Below are 27,612 nucleotides of genomic sequence, written 5' to 3' on the forward strand. Positions count from 1 at the left end.
TCAAGGCCTCACACTTGCTAGGTAGGCAGTCTACCACTAGAACCACAAGTCAACCCCTCATAAATGCTCTTGCATTCATCATAAAACAAAATTCCCAGCTCAGGACTTGGTCAGAATTTCTATGTTATGTTCTTGAGCAGGAAGTCCTGCTTCTTTTCCTTAGCTACTCTCCCTATTGAAATATTGACCTCTTTGTCTACATTACTTCTGTGGTTGGGAATGGAAACCCATTGTTGTTCTTTTGTTCCTCCTCTCAGAATAAACACAGAGAAACATTTAGCATTGACTTCTTCAGGAAGGAAAAAGGAATTGACATGTGTCTTCTGCTGCAGTTTGATATAAAGGAACTATTTTGCAAGCAGAAGGATGATGTTTAATTTGAAACAGGTGCTTAATTCTTGGCATTTGTGAATTCTTTCCTTTTCATTGCAAACAAGAAAACTAAGTAAATAGCCAATATGAATAAGTTCAGTTTTGTTTTGTTTTAATGTCTTCCAGTTTGGACCACTATTGTGATGAGTACAGTTGAAACTATAGCAGTAAATTCCAAATATTCTTTATAATTCAAAATGAAAAAGATGCTTAAAAGTTATACATATCTAAATTCTGGCTCAAAACATGAGATAGATTTACTGGACCAGAACAAAGGTCTCATTTTGCAAATAAACCTTTGATGTCATAAAGATAAGTTATCACAGTTGATTTCATATGTGAATAAACCATCACAGTTTCTGTACAAATACACATTTTTACATGTGTAAATCTACATTCTTGGATGCAAGGAGGGATTTTTCTCTTGGAAAAGGAAGCTGTTGTTGACTTTTTCAGAAAGCTTTGGACATTTGGTATTTTAAAATGTTTTTCATTCTTCTAAAGAAGAACCAGATTGTGCAGCAGCTAACTCTGGGAAAGCATGCTTACAGTTCATTGAAAAAGTGGCAGAAAACAACACAGGCCTGGCTGGTGGTCTATGACTGTAATTCTAGTACTTAGAAGGCAGAGGTAGAAGGATGTGAATTTAAGGCCATTTTGAGCTATCTTGTGTCCCAAAAAATGTGAAATAAAAAATGTCTTTTAAAGAAAGAAGCCAGGTACAATGGCTCACATCTGTAATCCTAGCTTCTCTGGGGCTGAGATCAATAGAATCGTGGTTTAAGGTCAATCCAGGCAAAAAAAAAGTTCACAAGACTTATTTTCAACCAATAATTGGCATGTGCCTATCATCCCAGATATTGCATGAAGCATACAGTAAGTGTATGTAGTCCAGGCAAGTTCCCAGACAAAAAGTGAGACCCTGTCTCAAAATGATGTTCAAAAAAAGCCTGAGGGCATGGCTCAGTGTTAGAGCAACTGACTAGTAAGCTTGAGGCCTTCAGTTATAACTCCAGTACTTCCAAGAAGAAAGAAAACACAAGCTTGAGGCCAGTGATGGAGCTCTACTCATCTCCCTAAATGGGTTTTGTGGAGTCATGAGTTTGTTTTGCATTTTGCTAAGGCTAGATGAAAAGATGTGATGGACCCTATAGTATAATCTGCCTTCTGCTTTGGACATAGAAGAATAGAAAGAAAAATGAGACATTTCCTATGTAAGTCTATCCTCCTAAGGGAGAAAAAAGTAGAAATTCCTATGCACCATCAGCTGACTTCTTGTAGATTCTGTGACATTTTCTACATAGGTACCTAATTTTCTGAGAACTTTTCACCATGAAAGGTGGTTGAATTTTGTCAGACATTTTCTTCACCTATTGATATGATCATTTGATTTTTCTTGTTTTCCCTGTTGATGTGTGGTAAATATAATTAATTGGTTTTTGAATGCTGACACATCTAGGAATAAATCCCATCTTGTTATTCTTATAAACATCATTTTCTGTTGTAAGAAAATAGCTGAGACTGGGTAAATGATAAAGACTAGAAGTTTCTTTGGCTCACCATTCTGAAGGCTAGAAAGTCCAAGAACGTGATGTTAGTATCTGTTAAGTATCTGATAAAAGCTTTCCTGTGGGTCATGGCAGGACAGAGGGGATTGCATGGCATGACAGAGCAAGCAAATCAGACAGAGCCCACTTTTATTTTTTTTAAAAGGGAACTCCCATGATATCCCATTAATCTATTACTAAGGTAACCCAATAATTTTTAAAAGGCCTTGCCTCTAAACATTGATTCATTAAGGACCAAATTTCCAGTGCCTGAACTTTTAAGATACATGCTTAAAATATACAATTTTGCTGTAAATTCTTTTAGTACTTTGTTAGATTTGATTGGCTAATATTTTATTGAGGATTTTTGCATCTGTATTCAAGAGAAACATCAGTCTACAGTTTTTCTTCCTTGTAATTTTTTAAAATCTTTTTTCATGTCCCTGGCATCCTTTTTAATTTTTTACTCTTAGTAAAGTGTGTGTTCTCCCTTATTTGGTTGCCCTGAGTAAAGGATTATCTATTTAATTGATCTTTTCAATGAACCAGATTTCATCTATTACTTTTCTGTTCTTCATTTATTTCTGCTCTGATATCTATTATTTAGTTTCTTCTTCATAGCTTCATTTAAATTTGTTCTTTTTCTAGTTTCCTAAGGTGGAGGCTTAGATATTTATTTTAGAGTTTTCTCCTTCCTATTCTAATATACGCATACAGTGATACAAATTTCCCTCTCAGCACTGCTTTTGCTGCACCTCACACATTTTTATTAGTTTTTTATTGTGATTAAGTGATTACATAAATTTCACAAATTTCACAGTATTGTGGGATAGTGATAAAGTCACAAACACATTCTAACCTTCATGGGGCAAATCGTCTTTATTGTGGTCTATAAAGTTTGTGAATTCTGTGAGCTTTGACAATACAGTTATTTCTTCCTCATCAGGTGATATGTACATTTCTTTCCTTTTGCTTAGTGTCAGCTGTTCCCTCTTTCCTTCTCATTCCCTCCCTCCCATTTCTTTTTTTTATTATTATTGTGAAAATACTGTACAGAGGGGTTACAATTAAATGGGCAAGATAATGAGTACATTTCTTATCAAGCATTGTTGCCTCCTCCTTTGTTTCCCCTTCCCATTCCTTCCCATCTCCCCCGCTTCCCCCCTCCCCCCATGCCAAAGTTGTAAAGTTCATTTTAAACATAACATCTTGTACATCTCATTGTTGCAATGGGTCTACCTGTATCCCTATTTAAACAATTTGTTTTTTCCCTTCCCCTCCACAAATTATACCAACATCAAATACAGTGAAAACAGGGGTTATACCGTGGGGGAGGGACATACAAAGCAACAAAGAAATCATCTTATAAATATGTTAGAAACAATTGCAAGAAAGAAAAAATCCTTATCTTGGGGTTCATTTCACCTAACATCAACGTATCTGACCGTTTCTGCTTGTCTCAGACATATACTAATAATTGCAAATAAGGGAAACCATGGGACCTATGTTTCTTTGGGCCTGGCTTACTTCACTTAATATAATTTTTTCCAAGTCCTTCCATTTCCTAACAAATGGGGCAATGTCATTCTTTCTGATGGAGGCATAGAATTCCATTGTGTATATATACCACATTTTCTTGATCCATTCATCTACTGAGGGGCATCTGGGTTGGTTCCAGATCTTAGCTATGGTAAATAATGCTGCAATAAACATAGTCGTGCTGGTAGCTTTAGTGTGGTCTTGTTTGTGATCCTTTGGGTAAATGCCCAAAAGTGGGATTGCTGGGTCATAGGGGAGCTCTATGTGGAGTTTTTTGAGGAACATCCATACTTTCCAGAGTGGTTGAACAAATTTACACTCCCATCAACAATGTAGTAGGGTTCCCTTCTGTCCACATCCCCTCCAGCATCTGTTGTTATTAGAGTTCTTGATTATAGCTATTCTAACTGGGGTGAGGTGGTATCTCAATATTGTTTTGGTCTGCATTTCTTTTATGGCTAGGGAGGTTGAGCATTTCTTCATGTGTGTATTGGCCATCCTTCTTTCCTCTTCAAAGAAGTTTCTCTTTAAGTCTTTAGCCCACTTATTTATTGGGCAGTTGTTTCTTTGATAATTTGTTGCCTCCCTCCCATTTCTGCCATTGAGTTGTTTAGTTCATTTTGATCAATGTCCAGTACAGCTGATGGGTCCCACTGTTGTATGTTTTCCCATTTCCCTCTGTTTCTTTCTGTGTCCTCCTCCTAGTTTCCCTCTGATGTGCACATATATGCCATATATGTGGTCAGCAGCATGAGGTCATTTAGTAATGATATGACCAGATGAGTAGAGGTCCTTTGTTTCTCGAGTCATGTTTACTTTGTTGTATCTCCTTATGTTTTGGATTTAACATCCACATATCAGGGAGACCATGTACCATTTGTCTCTTTGCTCTTGGCTTACCTCACTCAACATGATTCTTTCTGGTTCCATCCATTTCCCTGCGAATGCCATTATTTTGTCCTTTCTGGGCTGGGAAGTTGGCTCAGTGGTAGAGCCCTTGCCTTGCATGCCTGAGGCCCTGGGTTCGATTCCTCAGCACCACATAAGCCAAAAAAAAAAAAAAAGAAAGAAAAAGAAAAAAGCCGGAAGTGGTGCTGTGGCTCAAGTGGTAGAGCGCTAGCCTTGAGCTGAAGAGCTGAGGGACAGCGCCCAGGCCCAGAGTTCAGGCCACACGACCGGACACCACCCCCCCAAAAAAAGGCTACTTATTTTGTCCTTTCTAACGTCTCACACATTTTGATAGGTTGTGTTTTAATTTCCATTTAGTTCAAACTATTTTAAATTTCTCTTGAGACTTTTTTTTACTAAATGTATTACATACAAGTGTGATGTTTAATTTCTAAGTAGTTTGGAATTTTCCAACTTTATTTCTATTACTGATTTCTAGTTTTATTCTATTTTGATGTGTTTGCATATCTTAAATTTGTAAAGGTGTGTTTTATAGACCAGAATGTGTTCTATCTTCATCATTGTTCTGTGTAAACTTGAGAAGAATAGGTGCCAGATTAATGTTCAAACATGTTTGTTGTAAATGTCAATTCACTCTGCTTTGCTCGTGGTAGCCATTCAGCCTAACTTTATACTCACTGATTTTCTGCCTGCTAGAGCTGGCAAGTACTATAGGTGTGTTGAAATCTTCTTCCACTGCAATAGTGGGTTTGCCTATTCTCCACACAGTTCCATCACTGTGCTTCACATATTTTGATGCTCTTTTTGTTAGGTTCATACACATATAAAGATTATTATTTCCTCCAGAGTTTTGGCCCATTTGTCATGATATAATATCCTTTTTGTCCCTGATCATTTCCCTTCCTCTGAAGTGTGCTACTCTTTAGTTAGTGTATATCTTTACTTAGTATATATCTTTGTCATCCCCTTACCTGTGACTTTATATTAAAGTGGATTTCTTTTAGACAATTTAACTTTGGGACTTTTTTTTTTTTTGGGTCTGGTCGTGGGGCCCGAACTTTGGGCCTGGGCACTGTCCCTCAGCTCTTCAGCTAAAGGTTAGCGCTCTACCACTTGAGCCACAGCGCCACTTCCAGCTTTTTTCTTTTTGCTTATATGGTGCTGAGGAATCAAACCTAGGGCCTCATGCATGCAAGGCAAGCGCTCTACCACTGAACCACCTTCCCAGCCCTGGGACTTATTTTTTAATCTACTTTGTTATCCTGTTTGGGGGGGGGAGGTTGTTTGCTTGATTTTTATTTTTTTTCTTTTATTTATTTTTTATTGTGAAAATACTGTACAGAGGGGTTACAATTACATGGGCAAGATAATGAGTACATTTCTTATCCAGCATTGTAGCCTCCTCCTTTGTTTCCCCTTCCCATCCCTTCCCATCCTCCCCCCCTTACCAATCCTCCCTGCCCCCCCCCCACCAAAGTTGTAAAGTTCGTTTTCGGCATAACAATTTGTACTTCTCATTGCTGCAATGGTTTGCTTGATTTTTCTTTTGTTTTGTTTTGTTCAGACAGTTTTGTTATATAGTTTAGCCTGATCTCAGACTCATGACCCTCTTGCCTCTGGTCCCCAAGTGCCCAAATTACAAGTGTGTACCATTAGCCTTTATATTTAATTCATGTTTTTACAGCATTCACATTTAAAGTGATTATTTGTATAGCAGAGTTAATTTCTACTATCATGGTAGTTTTCTATTCATTGACATTTTTTTCCAGTCATGGAGCTTGAATGCTGGGCCTGGGCCTGGGCCTTGGCCAGGGCCTGGGCACAGGCCTGGGCACTGTCCCTGAGCTCTTCAGCTCACCACAGTGCAACTTCTGGTTTTCTGGTAGTTAATTGGAGATAAGTGTCTAACGGATGTTCCTTGCCTGGGCTGGCATTGACCTGCAATCCTCAGATCTCAGCTTCCTGAGTAACATGAGCTACTGGTGCCCGGCATCCTTTCTTTTCTTAACTTCCACTCTTTTCCTGCGTTCTTTGATTTTAATCAAGCATCTTATGATTCTATTTTCTCCTCTGTTAGCATATGATTTGTCCTTTTTTAAAAAACAATATACAGGTTTCCCCACTGTTTGAACTATTTCATGTCCACCTTCAAATAACACTCTACCACTTCAAGAGCCCTAGAGAAGAGTCTTCCCAATGTGTACTTCTTCTCCTTTTTGACATTGCTGTAAGTTGTCTCTCAGATTTATAAGTTATAATCATGGAGCACATTTCTGCTATAATTATTTTGAACAAAATTGTTGTATGTTTTATTAAGATTCAACAAAATATTTTTATTTATTTTCTCTTATTCTCAAATTCACTTCCTTTTTATGGAGAGCCAAGTTTCTGACCTATATCATATTCCTTCTTAGAAACTTCTGTTAATATTTCTTCCAAGGCAGATCTACTGGCAATGAATTCTCTTAATTTTGTCTGAAAGTCTCTTTTTGCCTTCATTTTTTGAAGAGTAATTTTACTGGCTACAGAATTCTAGCTCATTGGTTTTATATCATCCTTCCTGGTCATAATCCTAGGCCTTGAATAGAGACAGTGTATAGAGTATTTCTTCATTTAGCAAATGAAAATCAGAATAAAAATCACTTGTCTTATAACAGTTTACAGTTTATAGTTGAATTTAGAACTAGCTCCTTCTGTTACAAGACACAATTTTCTTAATGTCATATAGGCACAGTGACCACCTACATTGAACAAAACCTGTCTGATCTCAATTTTCATTCTATCAGAACAGTCCCGGGTACTGCATAACCTTCTGTCCCACTATGATGCATTTTTTATAGAAAACATAATGGTTACAAGTTGAGGAAATTGGAATGATGTAGAAATGTAGCTTATTACCATTGACACAGACCTGTAATAGTGATAGTGCAGTGAATATGTAAGAACAAGTTTCTGAAGCATATGTAGAAACTAAATCAATACATCTAAAGTGTTACAGAACTCAGAAGAGGGCTGCCTGTTTTGCATTTCTTCTCATTCAGTTGGGAAAGTATAATGGCCTCAAATGGAAGCAATGAGCATAGCAGATACAGAACCTAGGCTTAGAGGCTTAAAACTCATAAGAATGATTTACCTCTGTGTTTTTGAAATGATGTACTCATTAGCACTCATGGGAAATGTGATACAGCCTAATGACTTTACATTATCTTTTTTCTCAAGGGAAATACACAATGTCTCTGAGAGCCTTTCCATGACCAAAGATAGAGTAGAAGAAAGGTTTTGAGCCCTTTTTTCTTTATGAATTCCCTATGTGGTTACCATTTGGGGAGAAAAATAAAATTTCAGTTTTGGCTCCTTTCCTCACATTGTTTACCACAAAACCTATACTAGATTAATTATAAATTTAAAAAGGAAACTAGAAAACTAGAAAAATACTACTTTTATAATATTACCCTATGCAGGACCTAACAATATATGATTGAAGACAGTGACCATATATAAAAGGAAAGCGTTTCCCACTCTGATCCAAAAGAAACAATTCTAGTAATATGTTATGTAAAAGACTTTTTTTTCTGTTGGTCGTGGGGCCTGAACTCTGGATCTGGGTGCTGTCCCTCAGCTCTTCAGCTGAAGGCTAGCACTCTACCTCTTGAGCCACAGTGTCACTTCTGGCTTTTTCTGCTTATGTGGTGCTGAGGAATTGAACCTAAGGCCTCATGCATACAAGGCAAGCACCCTACCACTGAGCCACCTTCCCAGCCCATATGCAAAAGACTTTTATTATATATATGAAAGTGTGTGTGTGTGTGTGTGTGTGTGTGTGTGTGTGTGTGTGTGTGTGTGTGTGTGTGTGTGTGTGTGTGTGTGTGCATAAGAAAGCTGGGCACCTTTCCTTGAAGCCATGAACCTGAGGCTCTAACATATTTGTGGAGATGTAGGAATGTGATAAGTGTCTTTAGTCTGCCATCTTTAAAGAAATTCTTGCCAGGCACTGGTGGCTCATGCCTATAATCCTAGCTATTCAGGAGGCTGAGATCTGAGGATTTCAGTTCAGAGTCAGCCAGGACAGGAAAGTCCATGAGACTCTTATCTCCAATAAAGCACCAGGAAACCAGAAGTGGTGCTGTGGCTCAAAGAGGTAGAGCACTTTCCTTAAATGAAAAAGCTCCAGGACAACACTCTAGCAGAAAGGCAAGAAAAAAAGAAAAAGTAAAGACTGTATCAGACCCAGCACAGCTTGGCTATGAGGTCACGATGGCAGCAACAGCTGTTGTCCTACTGTTCTCCATTGCTGAGGTGAATGTGGTGGCTGAGATGGCTGGCTGGCTACTGGCTGGTGGAGCTGGGCCATTTCTGTGTAAATCCTTTCCTAAGTAGTTTTGCAGTTTAAGGAGGACAAGGAGGAGGCCCCTTCTCAGGTTGAGTTGCTTGCTTTCTTGCCGCCACCACCATGCACATTCTCAAGTGTGTGCAAAGCTGTTAAAAGAAGATAAAGACTGTAGGGGGCAAAAAGACAAAGGCTGGGAGTACAGCCAGTTGCTCAACTCAATTTAAGACATCTACTGTTGCACATTTCTTTGCTAGGGAAGTCTATACATGTACTGTTTTTTTTTAAATAGCAGGTGTAGCTCTGATGGTCACACTGAAGCTATAAATGTTAGAAATGTTTACTGACATCTAATAGAGCCTGTTTTCATAGGTAGATATTATTCCAGACTTGTTGCAAGGATTAAATGAGACAATATACAAAGCATGTTTTACAAATTATAAGATAATATACAACTATTTGTTGTTCTTTTTGTAAGCTCCTGAGGGCATTGACAGAAATTTAATGTTGTATAATATTGTCTATGTTGGTGCTTGGAACAGATTTTAAATACCTGTATCTAAAGAAAGATCCATCTACAGAATAAAGAGAATTGGGTCCCCAGGAGGGAAAATGACTAAGAAAAACCTAAACTGTGTGTGTCTAGGGAGTGGTTGTTGCCTAACTATATTAGAAAAGAATTAGATTTCCCAAGTTCCCTCTATTGATTAAAATTGTTTTCCTTAAAAACAGTTCTCAAGGCCAGGCATGATTGCACAAGCCTGTAATCCCTGCACTCAAGAAGCAGAGATAGGAGAATCTTGAGACGAAGCCCATTCTGGGCTATAGAGCAAGACCCTGGCTCAAAAAAAAAAAAAAAAAAAAAGCAATTTGCAAGAAAGTGCATGTGATTTTACTGCTGATGAAACTGTTGACACCTCCTTTAGAGCATTTATTAAGTTCTGGTAAATTGCACTGGGAGTACATATGGCCCCCACATGAGTGTTTTATTGTTGGCACTGTTTTAATAACTAACAAATCACAATAAGGAAATGAGTAAAAAGTAAACTACTGCTGCTGTGTCCCTGCTATAAAAACAGCCCTTTTAAAAAAGTTTTCCACTTTCACCATAAGACTTCATATGAGATTTGTACCTGAATGCATAACTCTTCAACCTCAGGACTTGCAGAGTTAATGGAATGCCGTCCTAGGGTTGTTGAGTTGTGCGTTTCTGGGCATTTCATCTCTACTGGGAAGTCCCATTCTCTCACACATATCTCCCCACCTCCACTAGAAGAAAATTCTTTGTAATTTTTGGCATCAACAGTCAGAAAACAGACTGATTGAGAAGGCCTGATAGTTGATAGATTCTTTACCAAAAACTTGGCCCTTGGCTGTAGGACATCTTTAAGTTTGTAGTATTTGGGGGATCCCTTTTAGTGACTGCTTTACAGAAAAAACAATTTGTGTTTCTTTCCACTGACTTAAATTTTCATTTCTGTTTCTCATAGGTCCAGTTAAAAACAAAAAGAAGGGTAAGTTGAACTCCCAATTTTATAAAGGAAAAATATCATGTAAATATGGTGTTTTAAAAATAATTAAAAGAAAAAAATCAAGAAAGTAAGATTTCATATTTTTTTTCTTTCAGTGTTTGATTGCTCATTATTTTATTCCATCAATGTGATGCATTTGACTGTTGTAGTTTCTAAAGAACAGGAAATAATTCTTCAGTGATGGTTGATCAAAAAAATAGAATTGAGCTGGGAAGGTGGCTCAGTGGTAGAATGCTTGCCTTGCATGCATGAGGCTCTGGGTTCGATTCCTCAGCACCACATAAGCAAAAAGAAAAAAGACGGAAGTGGCACTTTGGCTCAAGTGGTAAAGCGCTAGCCTTGAGCTGAAGAGCTGAGGGACAGCGCCCAGGCCCAGAGTTCAGGCCCCACGACCGGACCCAAAAAAAAAAAAAAATAGAATTGATTCTCTAGCAACACATAAGTTGCTTTTTTCCCCTTACTCTTGCTCTGTCTTCCAAACAATACCATTTACATCTCTTTCCTTCATTCTCCTTATTCTTCCTGAAGCCTCTCTTTTTTCTCTCCTTCCCCCTCCTCCTTTATTAAGTCCATTATTGGTTTGAAGGAGGACTTAAAACACCTTATAGAGCAAAAGGTGTATTACCTATGGAAAAATGGCAATATTTGATTTCTTCAGCTTCTCAGATGATTAGGAAGATGTTTCTTGCTTTAAGGAGTCATTATCAAACTCCCTGTGATGGAAAAAAATAGGCTGTAGAATTACTTTGATCCTTTAGCCTTTGTAAAGAAGCTTCTACTTGGACAGTTCTACTATGTTCTTGTTGGTTCAGTAAGTCCTCGTTGTACCTGAGATGAGACTGACAAAAAGACCCATAGAAGTGTTTGCTTACTTAACAATGAGAATCCAAAGGCAAAACAGGCTCCAAGGGCAGGACTAGAAAAATATGCTCCACTTCTTAGCACTAAAAGAACCAACTGTGAAACAAGTTTATCTCTGGATTTGGAGCCTGGAGGAAGATAGTGTAAAACTAATGATTTTTTTATTCAAATGTTTTAAGTGAAATGATTCTGTTAAGATTTATATGTTGGGCACAGTGACTCAAGGTTGTACTCCTCATTCCTTGGGAGGTGGAGATGGAAGATTGTGGTTCAAGGCAACCTGGTGTGGAGGAAGGAAAGTTGGTAAGACTCCATCTCTACCAATGGCTAGGCAGTGGTATGAGTCTGTCATGCCAGCAATGCAGGGCAACACAAGAGCAGTATCAAAGCCCAGGTTGACCCAGGCATAAAGTGAGATCTTATCGGAGTGTCTCAAGTTGTAGAGTGCCTGATAACAAATATGAGGCCCCAAGTTCAAACCTCAGTATCACAAAAAAAAAAAATTATGGAGCTTTCTAGAATAAATTAACAACTTCAAACTTGGCCAAAAGAGACTATTTTTAGGTGCAGCCTACTAGTGTTCTGAACACTGAAGTTCTTGGGTACCTTGAAGCACCCTGGTCCACAGGTAAAACTTGAATTCCTCTTGTAAAGATATTGAGAAAGGGCCTGGCCTTCTCAAGACCCAAGCTAAGCCAGGATAATAAACAGCCATAAAGGTAGACTCAATGAGAAAAACTTTTTACTCTGGAGGGGCTGGGCAAGATACTCTTTTTTAAGAAAGTAAATTTGATTTTCAAACATTTATTTCTTAACTCTTGTCACATACTTTTAATACTAAAATTATAGCTCATATCATTGCCCAGCACTGCTACCTTGTGTATGGGACATTACTGGGAAAAGACTGCACATAAGCCTTAAGCATTTACTTGGGCTGCAAGTGATTTAGAATCCATTTCATATGGATTTCCTTGGACACAGTGAATAGGCACATGCCTGAAGAGGTAAATTGAATTGTTCACTCAATTTTCACGTTTAGTGGAATTTTCCTACCTCCACAACTATCAGGATTTCTCTTATCTCCCTGTCCCTCTCTCTCCCTCAGTCTTTCCCTTAAACCCTTCAACATTTGGGACTTACCTAAAAAGTGAAGGAAATACCCCTTGGATGAAGTATAGCTTTAAAAGGAATAGTGAGCCAGGCTCCAATGGTTCACAACTGTAATCCTAGTTACTCAGGAGGCAGAGATCTGAGGACTTAGGCTAGAGGCCAGCCAGGGCAGAAAAGTCCATGAGACTCTTATCTCTAATTAACCATCAAAAAATCAGAAGTAAAGCTGTGGTTCAAGTGATAGAATGTCAGCTTTGAGCAAAAGAAGCTCAGGGACAGCACCCAGGCTGAGTTCAAGCCCTAGACCCACATACACAAAAAAGGAATAATGTATTCTTTCATCTAAGACTACACAGGGTAACATTGTAAGTGCAAATGTCTCTGATCTTTTGTATCATGAAATATTCTATTAACGTTGGAAAGTCAGGAGAAGGAATTCAACCATCTTGGTCCACAGGCCATTATATTTATATGTGTGTGTGTATACACACATACACACACACACACACACACACACACACACACACACACACACACACACACACATACATATATATATATTCTTCTTTGGACTGAACTTCCTGTAAGTATACAAGTAGGAAAAGCACACTTTTCTGATTCTAGAAAGGCAGAAGCCAGCTGCAGAACTGGATTGTAGCAGAAGCTTTTGTTCAAATGCCTTCTAACATCTTCATAAGTGAACATCCTCTATTTATGCACCAACCATTATTATCTTGGAATGGAGATGTGTCTGGCTATAATTCTTCTACAATTACATTAAGCAATTACAGAGGACTCACATCCTTGAAGGTGTATTACCCACAGAACACACTATAGCTAAAAAGTCTGTTAGGCCTGCAAATAATAGGTAGGACCAGGGATGATCTAACATACACCATCCTCAATGTCTATTCCATACCCACCTCCAAACAAATCAAGAGGGAGAAGCAACCGTATAAGGTTAGAGAAGTTCCCTGACTGCCAGAGGTAGGTCAGTTCTCCTCATGGAGAATTTCAAGAGAAAATGGAGAAATCACCAAGGCCAAGCTCCCTCTTTTCACAGATAGAGAAACTAAGGCTCAAGAAGAGGAAAGGATTTATGGAAAGTACATCTATGGCAGAGATGGGGCTTACCTCCTTATCTCCTGAGTACAGATTCTGTGTTCTTTCCACTACACTAGCTAGAATTGAAACTTGGGAACTGACTAAGCCTGATTTGGAAACTTCCCAAATCCTAAGGGGGATGGTTTCCCTGTTCAACATCTTCAAATTGGCTAGATGTAGAAACTGGGCAGATCTGATCTTTTGCTGCTAAGTGCAGGGAAAATTCTAAATCTCATGCCTCTAGGTCTTCATTACTAAAATGACTATGAGAAATGCTCTACAGAGCTTTCTTTCTTTGCTTCCCTGAGACAGCAATCCTATAATGATCTGCATTCTATTTCCAAATTCTGATGTGGTTAGACACGGACAGTTGGCTTCTTGAATGACCTTGCCATGAATGTTTGGTTTCTTGGACATGACATATTACTTGTTTGATTTAATTTTATTGTAAAGGTGATATACATAGAGGGTTACAGTGACATTAGTAAGGGAATTAGTACATTTTTGAACAGTGTTACCCCCTCCCTCATTTACCCCCACTGAAACATTATTTTTAAATGAAGAGCCGATAAATTAAGATAGGATTCTCCAGGATAAGAGTCTAAGGAGCAGAGAGTTGGAGCCAGTACAGTTTAAAGCAAAAACTTTAACCTTAGAGAGTGTCATGAAGTCTCTAAAACTCCTGGCAACACATTACTGACAGTTTACTCTTGGCAGTAAATAAATTGTATTTAAAATTCTAAGAAATTACCTTAGAGGCAGGCACCAATGGCTCACTGAATTCTATTTACTTAGGAGGCTGAGATGTGAGGATTGCAATTTGAAGCTAACCCAGGCAGGAAAGTCTATGAGACTCGAATCTCCAGATAGCCACCAAAAATCCAGAAGTGGAGGTGTGGATCAAGTGGTAGTGTATCAGGCTTGAGCAAAAAGAGCTAAGAGAGAGTGCTCAGGTCCTGAGTTCAAGCACTAGTACTGACACAAAAATGAAGAAATTACTGTAAGTAAGGACATAGTGATAATGTCTGGCAAAAGGCTTCCATTTTTAGAACTTCCCCAAATTGTGAAAAGACAGTGAAGGAATAAAACACCTAGTACAATCCATGGAATAGAATAATCGCCTGCAGTTCTTAAGTGTATCTGCTCAGATCAGAACAAGTCAATAGGAGGAACTGAAGACTTGGGTTCAAGACAACAGTTATGACTCATTTAACATGACTATATTGTGGTAGGAACTTGGAAGGACTGGAATATGAAGTAGGAGGGGTGATGGGTGCTCTAGCAGAACAATAAGAAGGAAAAGGTAAGGCATTTGTGGCCATGGCAAATAATATATTAATGAATACAGCCTCAGAGAAAAGATTTCTAGGAAGGTAGATTACTTATGCCTATAAAAATGAAGGTTGATGGGTAACCTAATGTCCTTCAGCATATGAAGGGTTTTATATATGTGCTGGTAACTTTTCTTCTCTGTCTATACAAAGAATAAGAAAAAAGTTCAAACTGCCACAAGAGGGATTTCAGTTAAATATACCAGAAAACTTTCTAGCTGAGCAGTGAGGGGTGAAGGAGTTTGCAGAATTTCCTTTCCTAGAGATCTTTAGAAATAGAGTTTAGAGAGTTCAGCTGAGAAACAAAGCCTATGCCTCCTCTTTTGTTCTCTCCGTTCCACCTCCTCTTCTTTCCTATTATTTCTCAATATTCTCAATCTCTCCCTCTCTGCTACTCTCCCTTACCATCCACCCTACCTTTCAAACTCCTTCCCATGCTTCATTCTCAGCCCCCTGAACATACTGACTCCTGTAAGAGTGTTCCTGACTCTACACTGTCCAGCTTCCTCTTGTGAGCCACATCAAGTCCACCAGACTGGGTAGTGAACATGAAAGTCCCATGCTCTTTGACAATAGCCCCATTCTAAAAAGGAACCATCAAGCGACCCATAGGTCTAACTGCTTGGTAGTTCCCCTCCTTTGGACTCAGCTGAAACATGACCTCCTTTTTGAAGCATCCCCTGACCTCTTCAGCATTTGGTCCTTACCACTAATGTAGCACTTCCCAATGACTATGACTATCTCCCTACTAGACTGAGCTCCTTGAAGGCCATTTATTTCTCTAGCCTCAAGTCAGGCTGAGAGGTTATATGAGATAAAGTTGTCTGGCTCTTACCTGGGCACTGGTGACTCACACCTATAATCATAGCTACTCAGGAGGCTGAGATCTGAGTGTTGTGATTTGAAGCCAGCCCAGGCAGGGAAGTCCATGAGACTCTTCATTCCAATTAACCATCAGAAAATTGGAAGGGAAGCTGTGGCTTAAAGTGGTAGAGCTCTTGCCTTGAGTAAACAAGCTCAAGGATAGCACTTAGGCTCTGAGTTCAAGCCAGGCCCATGAAATAAGGTTTCTGGCTTTTTAGGATAAACTCCCAGATGGCTGACTTTGTATTGTTCTAAGTCTCTACAATTCCTGACAGCACTCTACTAACAGCACATCCTTGACAGTCAATGTAGCTTCAAATGTAATGCTGGATACTGTTTTTCAGGAAAGAAGGCAGGGCCACCTGGGCCCAATGGTCCCCCAGGACCTCCAGGACCTCCAGGACCCCAGGGACCCCCAGGGATCCCAGGAATTCCTGGCATTCCAGGAACAACTGTTATGGGACCGCCCGGTCCTCCTGGCCCTCCAGGTCCTCAAGGACCCCCTGGCCTCCAGGGACCTTCTGGTGAGTTCCTCTATCTCTCCAAAAAATTTAGAAGTACTTTTTTTTTAAACATTCTTATTGTTAAGTAGTTGTATAAAGGGATTACAATTCCATTAGTGAGGTTATGAGTACAATGCTTCTTCATCAGTGTAATTCCTTCCTTTGTTCTCTCTCATATCCCCCTACCTCCCCTGACCTTACATAGTTCATTTTACATAATGTACATTGAATATAATGACTGTATTTGCTCACTTTTTGAGAGCAAGAGGAGGAGAGCATTTTCAAACACTGATGATGACATTTATGGCATGCAGTAAGAAATATAGGTCTCCTAGCCAAGCATAGTGCTAGCAGTTGAACGTGCTGGTATGGTCTGGCCTGCTCTATCAGTTGGTGGAGCCCTATTCTTGTCCAGTTCAACCCTTCTATCATAATCTATCCTTCACTTCAAGCCTCTCTATAGTGAGTAGGCTAGTAAACTTAGATGAGCCAGAAACAGAGGCAAGGGATAGAGGCCCTGAGAAGTCACAGGAAATCCTAAGTGAGGACAACCTTGATCTCCTCTGATTTGATTTCCAGCATCTAGCTCCACACACTATTTTTGGTATAGCTAGAACAGGCTATGGGAAAGAATGTTGGGGATTGCACAAAAGAACAAGTCCTAGGATACTTTGATCCCATGAACACTGTTTCCTTTCCCAGAGATGACAACAAGTAGTTACTTACAATAAAGTCTGGCAGTAGATGCAACAAACCTAGGCCCCAAGGTCTTCCTTTCCTGGAACCAAGTGATTCTCACACTAGATCCTTAACCCGCCATACTACCCTTTTTTTTTTGTTAGTCGTGGAGCCTGAACTCTGGGCCTGGGCACTGTCCCTTAGCACTTCAGCTCAAGGCTAATGCTCTACCACTTGAGCTACAGTGCCACTTCCAGCTTTTTCTGCTTATGTGGTGCTGAGGAATCGAACCCAGAGCCTCATGCGTGTGAGGCAAGCACACTTCCCAGCCATCTTCCCAGCCCCCACACTACCCATTTTAATACCATTTCAGCCAGGCACCAGTGGCTTACACATGTAATCCAAGCTACTCAGGAGGCTGACATCTGAGAATTGCAATACATAGCCACCCCAGACATAAAAGTCTACGAGAATTTTATCTCCAGTTAACCACCAAGAAGACAGAAGTAGAGGTATGGCTCAAGTAGTAGAGTGCCAACATTGAGCAAAATAGCTAAGGGGCAAGCCCCCAAACCATAACACGTATATACACATATACAAACAAGATACCATTTCATCCATTTACCTCTTTCCCCTGAGTCCCAGAGAGGATCCAAAAGGTATGGCTGTAGATCCAAACCTGGGTAACTGGAGTTGACAGCCGTCAGACTTCCTGGGTTAATGTCAGTTGTTAGTTCTTTCTTCTTCTCCCTTTCTGTATCTTGATGTTTTCAAGCAATAGACTCTACAGTTTATTTCTCTGGGACCAAGAATTTAGCAACAGAACTCAGATTCCTCAACTTATAATTTAAACAGGGCTCAGCAGTGTTACCATGGTCACAAGAGACAGAGTTAGTTTTTCTAATCCAATCATTCCACAAATATTAATTGAGCAATTTCTGTGTACAAGGAGATATATTGCTAAGTGGTCCCTGCTCTCATAGAGTTTATGTCCTAGAGGCAGAGAGACAATTAAAGAAACAAGATCTTTACAAATGGCAGTGGGTTCTATAAAGACAATTGATAGAAAGGGAGCAAACGGCTAGAAAAGCAAGTGGCATCATCTCAGAAACACACAGTGATAGGAATGCCCTCTCATTACTCCTCATGGGTACAAAGTGGTGTTTTCCTTGGGCCAACATTGGCAAAAAAGCTAGATTTACTATGGATGTTCATTCCACTAAAGATGAAGGTAAGAGCCAGGAAGGCAAAAGAAGAAATCTCATCCTAGGGCCTCTCTTGTCAGTCTGACCCCCCTCCCCTCCAGCTCTAATCTTTAGAGAAGAAAACTCAGGGCTGGCCCCAGAGAGCAAGGCTCAGTGCCACTGCTGCAGAAGTGAGGAGAGAAGAAAGTAGAAGGAGCATGCCCTTTCATTGTCCTGTCCTATCTTGCAGGTGCTGCGGATAAAGCTGGAACGAGAGAGAACCAGGTTGGCTGGGGATTGCTCTCTTCCTGGGGAGAAGAGAAGGCCACAGGTTGAGAGCCACCTTTAAGTCAACTCCCCATAAAATTTCTTAAGGCTTTATTTTATAAGGACACTCTGGAGGTTCTGAGGTTGTTTTGTTTTGTTTTGTTTTCAGGCTGAAACCCCTCCCCATCTATAAATAGAAAAGTTTTGCCCTAGGGTCTGACTTAAGCTACGGGAACCCTGCCTTGCCAGGACCTTTTGTCCTCTTTCCACAGGAGACAGAGTGTCGCCACCATCAGGCACAGTAGTCACCTGAAATGAGCTTCCAGTAGGCCTGTTCACCTGGGCCTCCAACTCCCCAGACATCCCCAGACACCTGGCCAGCACTCAGAGTGCCTGGGATCTGGAGCTGAGAAGTATAAGAGTTTGTCCTTGAAAAACAGCCAAGTAGCTCCAGGCCAAGGCCAGCCTGGGCTTCTGCCTTAATGGCCTGATGGCTCCTCCCTTGTCTTCGAGCTTGCTAATCTGTCTCTACTGGCAGGTTCTGCTGCCTGGCCTAGCCCTTGTCTCCTCGAAGCTGCCCTCACTGTAGCTGTTTGGCCACAGTGATAAATCTACATCACAGCACAATGCTTGCTAGCCTTGCAGGACAATTTTACATCCATCACCTCATTTGATCTTCAAACACCCCTGTGTGAAGAAGCCAGACAGAGATTCTCATAATCCCCATTTTACAGTTGGGGAAATGAGGCTCAGAGGCATTACATTTCGCTGAGGTCATATAATGAGGAAGTGGCAGAGGCACAAAATCACATTACACTCAAGTAGAAATATCCCATAATTGGGATACAAATGGAAACTAGAAAAACTTGGGGAGGGAATGTGTGGCTGATCAAGCAGCCATTACAGTGACTCTTTCCTTCTCATCCTCCCAGCCAGCTGTGGTGCACCTACAGGGCCAAGGGTCAGCAATTCAAGTCAAGAATGGTAAGAATCTATGTAGGCTCATTCCCCAAGAGGAGCTTCTTCATTCCTTCTTTCCCAACCTCCAAATAATCACTCAGCCTAGTTCTTCCCAGGCTGCTGAGGTACCCTTGGCATAGGAAGCCCTTCACTGCTCCATCCTGCCCTCTGCTGGCTCTCCCACATAACTGCTTGTATCAAGAGCTATTGCTACCCCCAAATTATATTCAGAATCCACTGATGAGGGAGCTGAAGGAGACTTGTGACATTATCTACCTAAGTATTCTTGGGGAGGAAGGGAGGCTATATGAGAATCTCCATGAAGGTATGTGTAGTTTGGTAAGCATTTTCACAATACAAACTACAGAAAGTAAAACTACATCAAATCTTCTTGTCTGGTTTCTGTGCACAGAAAATGGATGGAAGGGTCATTTCTCTCAGGGAAGGAAGGGCATGCTGTAATCTCTAGGGAATGTGAGATGCTAATGTCTATCAAAGTGAGATTGTGTTCCAAGAGGTTGAAAAAAACTGCTTTCATGTATTCCCTGTATTTAAGAGTCCCCGAGAGATTGTATAATACCATAATAAATCATACTGTCTTACGTGTGTATAGCACTTTAGAGTTTCCAGCATATTTTTGTCTTTTATTTCATTTGGCCCTCACAACCATCTAGTGAGGTAGGAGTCAGGTTCTTTTTGCAGAGACAGAAACTGGAACTGAGAGGTTAATTAACTGGCCCAAGATTTCAAAGTTTAGTTGCTGAGATCCAAAGCTATGTCTTTCTGACTCTTTTTACTAGGCTCTGTGCTACTTCAGTGATGTGTATATAGACTCCAGTGAATGCTTAGGTTCATTTTCTTCCCCAAAGAGACATGAACATTCATTAAAGAACAGTGCTTTGAAATAATGTCCGATCCTCAGGGTGCCAAAGCCTAAAATGCATGAACCCCCAGGAGCCTTGGGAAGCAGCAAGCTAGCCAACATGCCAGATGCTTACCAAGCTTAGAGTAGAAAAGGGAGGGATGTGAGTAGAAGCAATGAATAAAGAAAAGTTAAGATACCTGATACAGCCAGGTGCCTGTGGCTCATGCCTGGACTCCTAGCTACTTGCGAAGCTGAGATCTGAGGATCATGGTTTAAAACCAGCCCAGGCAGCAGACTCCATGAGACTCATCTCCAATTAAGCACCAAAAAAGCCAGAAGGGGAGTTGTGGCTCAAGCGGTAGAGCACCAGCCTTGAGCACAAAAGCTCAGGGCCAGTCCCTGAGCTCAAACGTCAGAATACACACACACACACACACACACACACACACACACACACACACACACACACACACACACACACACTATAAAATTTGTTAGGTAATGGGTGGATGACTAAGAGGAGAAAGTAACCCTATGGGTTTGGCTTCCCTCCTGTGGTATGAAGGAACATAACAGCTTTCTTCCACAGGATGGAAAGGGAAGTTTACAGGCACACACACACACACACACACACACACACACACACACACACACACACACACACACACACACACACACGTGCTCTTACATGCTGGTTCCTCCTAAATGGAGTAGGATTAAGAGATGGATGCTTTGCCAAGGGTACCTCAGGTCCAAGTCATCTTCCACCATCTGTACTCTTAGCTACTCTACTGCAGCTTGGTAGTCTTTCCCTAACTTGAACAAAGCTTCCTCTTACCTACAAGACCTGGGGGATAGTGGAATCTGAGCTATTACCCTTGATCCTTAAAGGTTCCCAGATAGACAATTGAATGGGCTAAGTGGTTCCCTGGGGCCCTACGAGGCTTTTCTGGAGTGGTATGGAGGACCCAGATAAAGGAATCCCTTACAGAGGAGAAAACCCATAAACCTATGAAATAGGATGGAGACTGGGGAACTATGACTGGGAAAGTGAAACTGCATAATAATAGACCTAGCCTGCCACTCAGTGTCTGAATTTTGCCTGTGCAGCCTTGTAACAACAAAGAAAATAAAGCAGTGTGCTGTGTTCACTCTCCTCTTGCTGGCCCCTCCCAATTCAAATTAAAAAATGTTGCTTAAAGACCCTTGCAGACGAACAACAGCTCAGGAGAGGAGGGGGGTGAAGATAGATATACAGAGCCCTGGGGCCCTGAGGCAGGCCTGATAGCTGCCTTACAAAGAGCACAGTTTCCCTGCTTTCAACTTGTCCTCTTAAAGCTTGGCCTCTGGGCCTTCCTGGTCACCTGGGATGAGGCTGGGGTTGTAAAATGCTTGGTGTTTCTTATTGCTATTGCCCAGATTCTTCTGACATGTACTGAGTGACTACCCTTCTCTCATACTGAGATCTTTCAGGTGGAGTGCTCAATGACTGGTCTCGCATCACTATGAACCCCAAGGTGTTTAAGCTACATCCCCGCAGCGGGGAGCTGGAGGTACTGGTGGACGGCACCTACTTCATCTATAGTCAGGTAGAAGTGAGTACGGTCTTAGGCGTAACTCTTCTTATATCCACAATGCAGATCCGGCGCAGGCCACAATGGGGCACTGTGTAGCCAGCCAAGACCAAACTTCCTGCTTGGGCCCTGGGGTTGGGGGAGTGAGGGAGGGTGAGGGAGAGCGATGGGAGGGAGTTGAAAGGTCCAGAGAGGGGGCCAGTTTCTTGGTGTGTTTTCCCCCTTGACCAAATACTGAAAAATGAAAAAGAGGCCCTTCCCACTCCCTGCTGTCTGATTCCCTCCTGCAGGGCCTCAGGCCCCGTTTTCCCTCTAAATTGTTTGGTTCTACAGCCAAACTTGAACTTGGTCTCAGCAAAAGTTTTTCAAAGTCAGTTCCCAAGCTGAGAGCCCTTCCCCCAAAGCACTGCTAGCTTGGGCATTTTAATGAATAGTGCTCCTGCAGACTTTCTCTCCACCTCAGAAAGATTTCTGACTGTCTTTCCTTCCTCTTTCTCCCATTTGTCTCTCTGTTTCTGTTATTCTTACCTCCTTTCTGCTGTCATTCTCCCAGGCCTTTGTCCCTCTGTTTTTTGTCCTTATCCTGCCCTGGGCCCACTTCCCCCAGGTCTGCCAGTACCCACCTGTTTCACCCTACAATTGTTTGCCTCCACTGGTGGAGGTGTCTCCCTAGAGCTAGCAGTAGATGAGCCTTAACACTGAGGCTTCAGGGGTGGGGCAGCAACCAGACAAATGGACAAAAGGACTGTGGAGCCAACAGATGGGTCTCACAGAAAAGTGGCCAGAGAAGGTGGGTTAACAACCATTTGTTAAGTACACCAAGCATCTTGGTGTACCTTGGTCCTGACCCTAAAGATTATACAGCACCTGGATACACAGTTTCCATCAAAAGAGCATGTATAGCCGGGCACTGTTAGCTCATGCCTGTAATTCTAGTTACTCAGGAAGCTGAGATCTGAAGATCAAGGTTCAAAGGCACCCAGGGTAGGAAAGTCCTATGAGATTCGTATCTCCAATTAACCACTAGAAAACCAGAAGTAGTGCTATGGCTCAAGGTGGTAGAGTGTTAGCCTTGAGCAGAAAAGCTCAGGAACAGCACCTAGCCCAAGTTCAAGTCCTAGTACCCATGTGTATGTGTGTATGTGTGTGTGTGTGCACACACACACACAAATAGCCTGTGGAGGTAGTCTTTATAATGTCACTTAATGTGTCACATGAAGGTTTCAACTCCTGTAAGGCATGTGAGTTTAATCTCAATGCCTGTTAACTAAGCATCATTTGGTGGTGATGGAGAATCAAAGTGTAGGGTAGGGTAAGATGGCTAAGTAGGTAATGAAAGATGGAAGATTTATCTACTGGACCCAGGAGAAAATTGGGAGTGACCCATGCATGCTGGGAAAATCTTCATGACATCAGGTTCATGCTTCCTTCTAGCCACAGACTAAAGTTAGGGGCCTGGGATTTACACTTCCAACTCCATTGTCTCCTTTGTGGTGGCTAGCTCTCCATCTCTCTAGATCTGTTTCCTCAATCAGCATAATGGAGGGCCAAACAGCAGTAGGAATCAGGGAGAAGAGTCAGCCACACCAAGGGTTAGCTATAAGCTGAGGAGCTTTTGTTAACCTGCTTCAGAGATGGAAAGTTGTTACTATGCCCTTCCTAGGGGGATCACAGACTTCTCAGTTTAGTCTCAAATAATCATCCCGAGCTGGAAATGGAAAATTAGTTAATGTCTGGAGCACTGATTGAGTACCTAAGGTGTTCAGAACATTGTGCTTCATGCCAAGTTGGGGTAAGGGGCTGGTGAGGTGGCAAATAGGGGGCAGACTTCACTCTCAGAACTTGTGACAGGTATACTATTGTGACATAGGTGGTCTGCTCAGCTATATGTGACCCATAGAACAGGGAAAGGACAGGACATAAGCCTGACACCTGCCCCTTGCATAAGGTACACTGGCAGCTCATCTAAGAAGGTTCTGTCTGCTCACCAGGGGAGGGCCCTACCCTCTCTTTCCTCTCTTCCCCAATCCCTTCTCGTTGCCTCTCACCCAGGTGTACTACATCAACTTCACTGACTTTGCCAGCTATGAGGTGGTGGTGGATGAGAAGCCCTTCCTCCAGTGCACGCGCAGCATCGAGACAGGCAAGACCAACTACAACACTTGCTATACAGCAGGCGTCTGCCTCCTCAAGGCGCGCCAGAAGATCGCCGTGAAGATGGTGCACGCCGACATTTCTATCAATATGAGCAAGCACACCACTTTCTTTGGGGCCATCAGGCTGGGAGAAGCCCCTGCATCCTAGATTTTCCCCATTTTGCCCCTACCCATATGCCCCTGCCCCAGGTTTGGGAGCCTGGACTCCCAGAACCTCTAAGTGCTGCTGGTGGATTGAGGTATATTGGCATTGCAGCCACAGAGAGGAAATGCACTCCCACCCCCACCCCCACCCCAGTGCTATTTATTCCCGCGGTGACTCCAGGATGACCAGGCCTGCTTGACTTTCCAGAATGACCTTGAGTTAACAGGACAGTTGATGGAGCCCCAGGATTTCCAAGAAGCAAAATCTTCTTAGGCTCCATGTTGACTGGCCTATGGCATGATTCTTCAACCCCAAGGTCCCTCTTGTGAGACTTACTGATTGTTGCACTAAAATGAGGACCCAGGGCAGCAAGCTAGAGAAAGCAAAGGTGCACTCCACATGCTGGAAGTGGCCATCTGATCCCAAGGAGGCTGCTGCTCCTCTCTTGGCTTGGGCTAGGGGTGAAGGGAGTAACATTAGATTACAGCCTGAAGAGAATGCCAGGGAGGAACCAGGTAGATGTTTGTAGCCAAGATTGGGGCAAGAAACCTGCCAAAGCATTCACCCTTGGCAATGGAAGCAATCTTGCTGTTCTGCACAGTGACTTGCAGGAGATTCAAAGAGCTCTTCCCAGGCTGAGAGCCACATGGTTGTTATCTGTATGTTGGGCTCCAGAGACAGGAGCTTTACTCTGCCTTGGAATAACCCTGCCTGTGGAAGAACCTGAATCCATACTGCAGGCACATGTCTCTCACTTTGTTTACAGCTGTGCTCCATGCTCAAAAAAAACTGCTTGGGGTACCTTCCCAGTTACCACCCTCTCCAGCCTGACTAGAGCTCCTGTCTTCTTTCGCCACAGAGCCTACCTCTGTCTGAGACAGGGCCTGACCTGGGACCTGTGCTCATGTGAGTCTGGGATATTCTTTAGCTTACCTTGGCACTAAGAGGAAATTTCCATTTATAAAGCAATACAAGTATTATTCATCTAATTCTAATTGAATTGTGTCTAGAACAAGGAGTTGAACTGGATGACTCCCCCAACACAAAAAGTCCCTTGGCATTTTCATATTTGTGACTCTCAACAGACATCTGCCACAATAACATAAATTCCCAAATCCTGGACTCTTGGGCATCAGCAGAGCAGAGCTTTTCTGCCTAGCCTGGAAAAAGCAAGAGGCAGAGATAGCAGGGGAATTTTATCTGAATTTACTGCAATCCATGTAATTTTTAGGCCAGGTTCAAGCAAAAAGAGAAAGTACTGGTGGCCTGATCATCCAGTCTTATTTCAGAAAGCTACACAGAGTATAGTCACCAATCACGCCAAAGGTCCATGATATTGCCCTAAAGCCAGACATTGGGCAGGGATCTATCCCCTAGTTCAGGTCCAAAGGCACTTCCCTCCTACACAAAGGTTCCTGCAGATCATATACTAAAACTATTCAATGATCCTGTTGCATTATTACCTGGGCCCAGCCTGAGCTTCGGGGGGCTGCTAGATACAGCTCATAGCTAGGAGGGTCAGCCTCATACAGTCTATACCTGTTGCTCCTGACATGTGTTTCTTTTTGAGGAGATGAGGACTAGATTCCCTATTTCTCAGCTATTCCCTATTTCTCAGCTCTGCCTGCTCTCACTTGAACAGCCACATTTCTGGACTCTTCAAGAGTTGGAGCAAGAGGCAGTGAGCCAGGCCTCCATTGTCTGATACTAATGACAGCCTTGCAACCCAAAGTAAGGCAAACTTTAGGCAAGGGTCTGGCCTTGGACAGAGTACAATTGTAGCTGGAACAGTCTGAACCGCTCACTGTTTGTAAGGTTATTTCCTCTTGTATTATTTCCTTTGAAGAGAGCAGGGCAGAGAATATTTCAAATGTCATTGTTTAGATGAGGCTCAGAGAGTTGAGCTGCTTTGACTAAATCATAGATCTTGGGCTTTAGACAGATCAGGGTCCCAGGCTATTCCTTTATACCATAGCACTGTGGAGAATTTAGGATTTAGGTTGAATGAATGAAAGTGATAATATGAAACTGACATCCTTGGGGGGTGCTAGGGGAAAACAGCAATGCCCATTTTTGTCTATTGACAGTAATGCCTTTTCTCTTGGCTGCCAAGAGTCCTGTGGCAAAACAATCAGATATTTCCTTGGGTAACAGCCATCAGCACTGGTGCTCTTGTGTTCACAGGAAACATCTTGGCACCCTGTCCAAGCAGCAGGCCTCTGGGACCCACAGAATTTGTCATCGTTGTGTTCTTTCAACCATTGGATGAAACAAGCAGCCACCAGGTGTGAACAAGGTCCTCCTTTCATTACCCTAGACACAGTTCCCAGTAGCTGGCCCACTTCCCACAGCTACAAACTGTAACTCCTTATCTCTCCACAGAGACACTGATAATTGCCAAGGGCTCTTGGGGTAGAGGCAAGGCCAGAGAGGACCAATTCTAAAGCCAGGTGGGTGGTGAAGAGAGAGGAGGAAAAGCTTTTAATTGTGGCCCTCAAAGACTTGCTTGCCTCTCATACCATCCTGCAGACATCCTAATTTAAGGGCTTGGAGAGGACGTAGATGTTGCACTAGACCCCTCATTTATTCAGAATCCTCACAAATTGTCCTAAAGGCACAGAGATGGAAAGGAAGCAATAGACAGTGGGGATCCTGTTATGGTATAGTCATTGGAGAAGCGGTAAGGTAGTTTTAAGAGTGGATAGGAGAATGTGAACAGAGAATTCGTTTGGAATTATGCTGCTGTGAATTTATCAGGAGGCCAAAGTTAGCATGGAGAATGGGGCAAGTGAATTTGTGCAGATGACAGAGGTTTGAAGGAGAATTGCATGGCAGGGGCCTCTGTCAGCTGCTTGGGGCTTCCACAGTCAAGCTGACATCAAAGGCAGCTGCTACAAGCTGCTCTGCTACTGGTCCCCTGGAAAATGTAGTACTGTATTTGCCTTGTTCTTCCTTCATCCATCCTGAGCCAAATCTCTCTTGCTTAACAGGAAAGACATAGGAAACTTGGAGGTAAATGAAGACTTTGATCCATGTGTGAGTGCTTGTGTTTTATATTAGGTCTAGTGGATTCAAAGAGATTCAGAGAAATTTTGAGCTAAAAAGGTCCATAGAGAGAATGTAGCCCAACCTACATTCCACCCTGTGTTACTCATGTGACACCCAGAGAGGAAAGGTGACCTACTCAACCTCCCAGCTCCAGATTATGCAAAGGGAAGAGGTAAAACAGACCCTGTGCCACAGAGCCCACCCCCTTTCTTCCATCAACCCACAAACTCAAGGCTGGAAGTCCTCTGCCCCCTTCAGGAGCCTGGCCAGGCAGGGATAATAGCTGCAGCCTTCATAAGAACTCTGCTCCCCATTCCCCTGCAAAGCATTTGCCCAGTCCCTACCCCTTGACTGATTGGAAGGATCTAGACTATCCCCCCAAACCCAGGCAGTCCTTAGAGTCTTAAGGCCACTCTAGTGGCTGCAAATCCCATCTTTACCAGCATATTCTTCTAACACCAAGGAGGAACCTGATTTTGTTCTTTTGATCCATGTCAGGGCTCTCCAAGAGGGGATGTGGTATACCATTTCTTTATTCCAATAGTTTCCAGCTGGGTCAGGGAAGAGCTTTGTTAGGAGAATGGCCTGGAGCAGGCTCATTGCTGCTTTTGGGGGTCAGCATCCAGTGTGAGATACTGTATATATAAACTATATATAATGTATATAAACTGGGATGTAAGTTTGTGTAAATTAATGGTTTATTCTTTGCAAATAAAGCGCTTCCCCCTTCCCTCCC

The 27,612-nt window shown here is 42.1% G+C and overlaps 1 protein-coding gene across 8 annotated transcripts in view; it reads left to right on the forward strand.

Annotated features, from left to right (window-relative positions):
- Nucleotides 1–27,603, forward strand: part of Eda (ectodysplasin A) — a 403,176-nt gene extending 375,573 nt beyond the window's left edge. For 2 of the 8 annotated variants that reach the window (XM_070040247.1, XM_070040251.1), the window contains 6 exons: nt 10,185–10,208; nt 15,841–16,020; nt 18,112–18,146; nt 19,061–19,112; nt 21,418–21,548; nt 23,580–27,603. In XM_070040247.1, the coding sequence (XP_069896348.1) occupies nt 10,185–10,208; nt 15,841–16,020; nt 18,112–18,146; nt 19,061–19,112; nt 21,418–21,548; nt 23,580–23,831 (674 nt within the window). In that variant the 3' untranslated portion in view covers nt 23,832–27,603. The remainder of the gene's footprint in view (nt 1–10,184; nt 10,209–15,840; nt 16,021–18,111; nt 18,147–19,060; nt 19,113–21,417; nt 21,549–23,579) is intronic. The other 6 variants (XM_070040248.1, XM_070040252.1, XM_070040249.1 and 3 more) reach the window with 3 other exon arrangements.
- The last annotated feature ends 9 nt before the right edge of the window (nt 27,604–27,612 follow it).

The sequence above is a fragment of the Dipodomys merriami genome, unplaced genomic scaffold (assembly GCF_024711535.1).
Source record: "Dipodomys merriami isolate MVZ:Mamm:240054 unplaced genomic scaffold, mDipMer1.0.p SCAF_3, whole genome shotgun sequence".
In the NCBI taxonomy this organism is placed as follows: Eukaryota; Metazoa; Chordata; class Mammalia; order Rodentia; family Heteromyidae; genus Dipodomys; species Dipodomys merriami.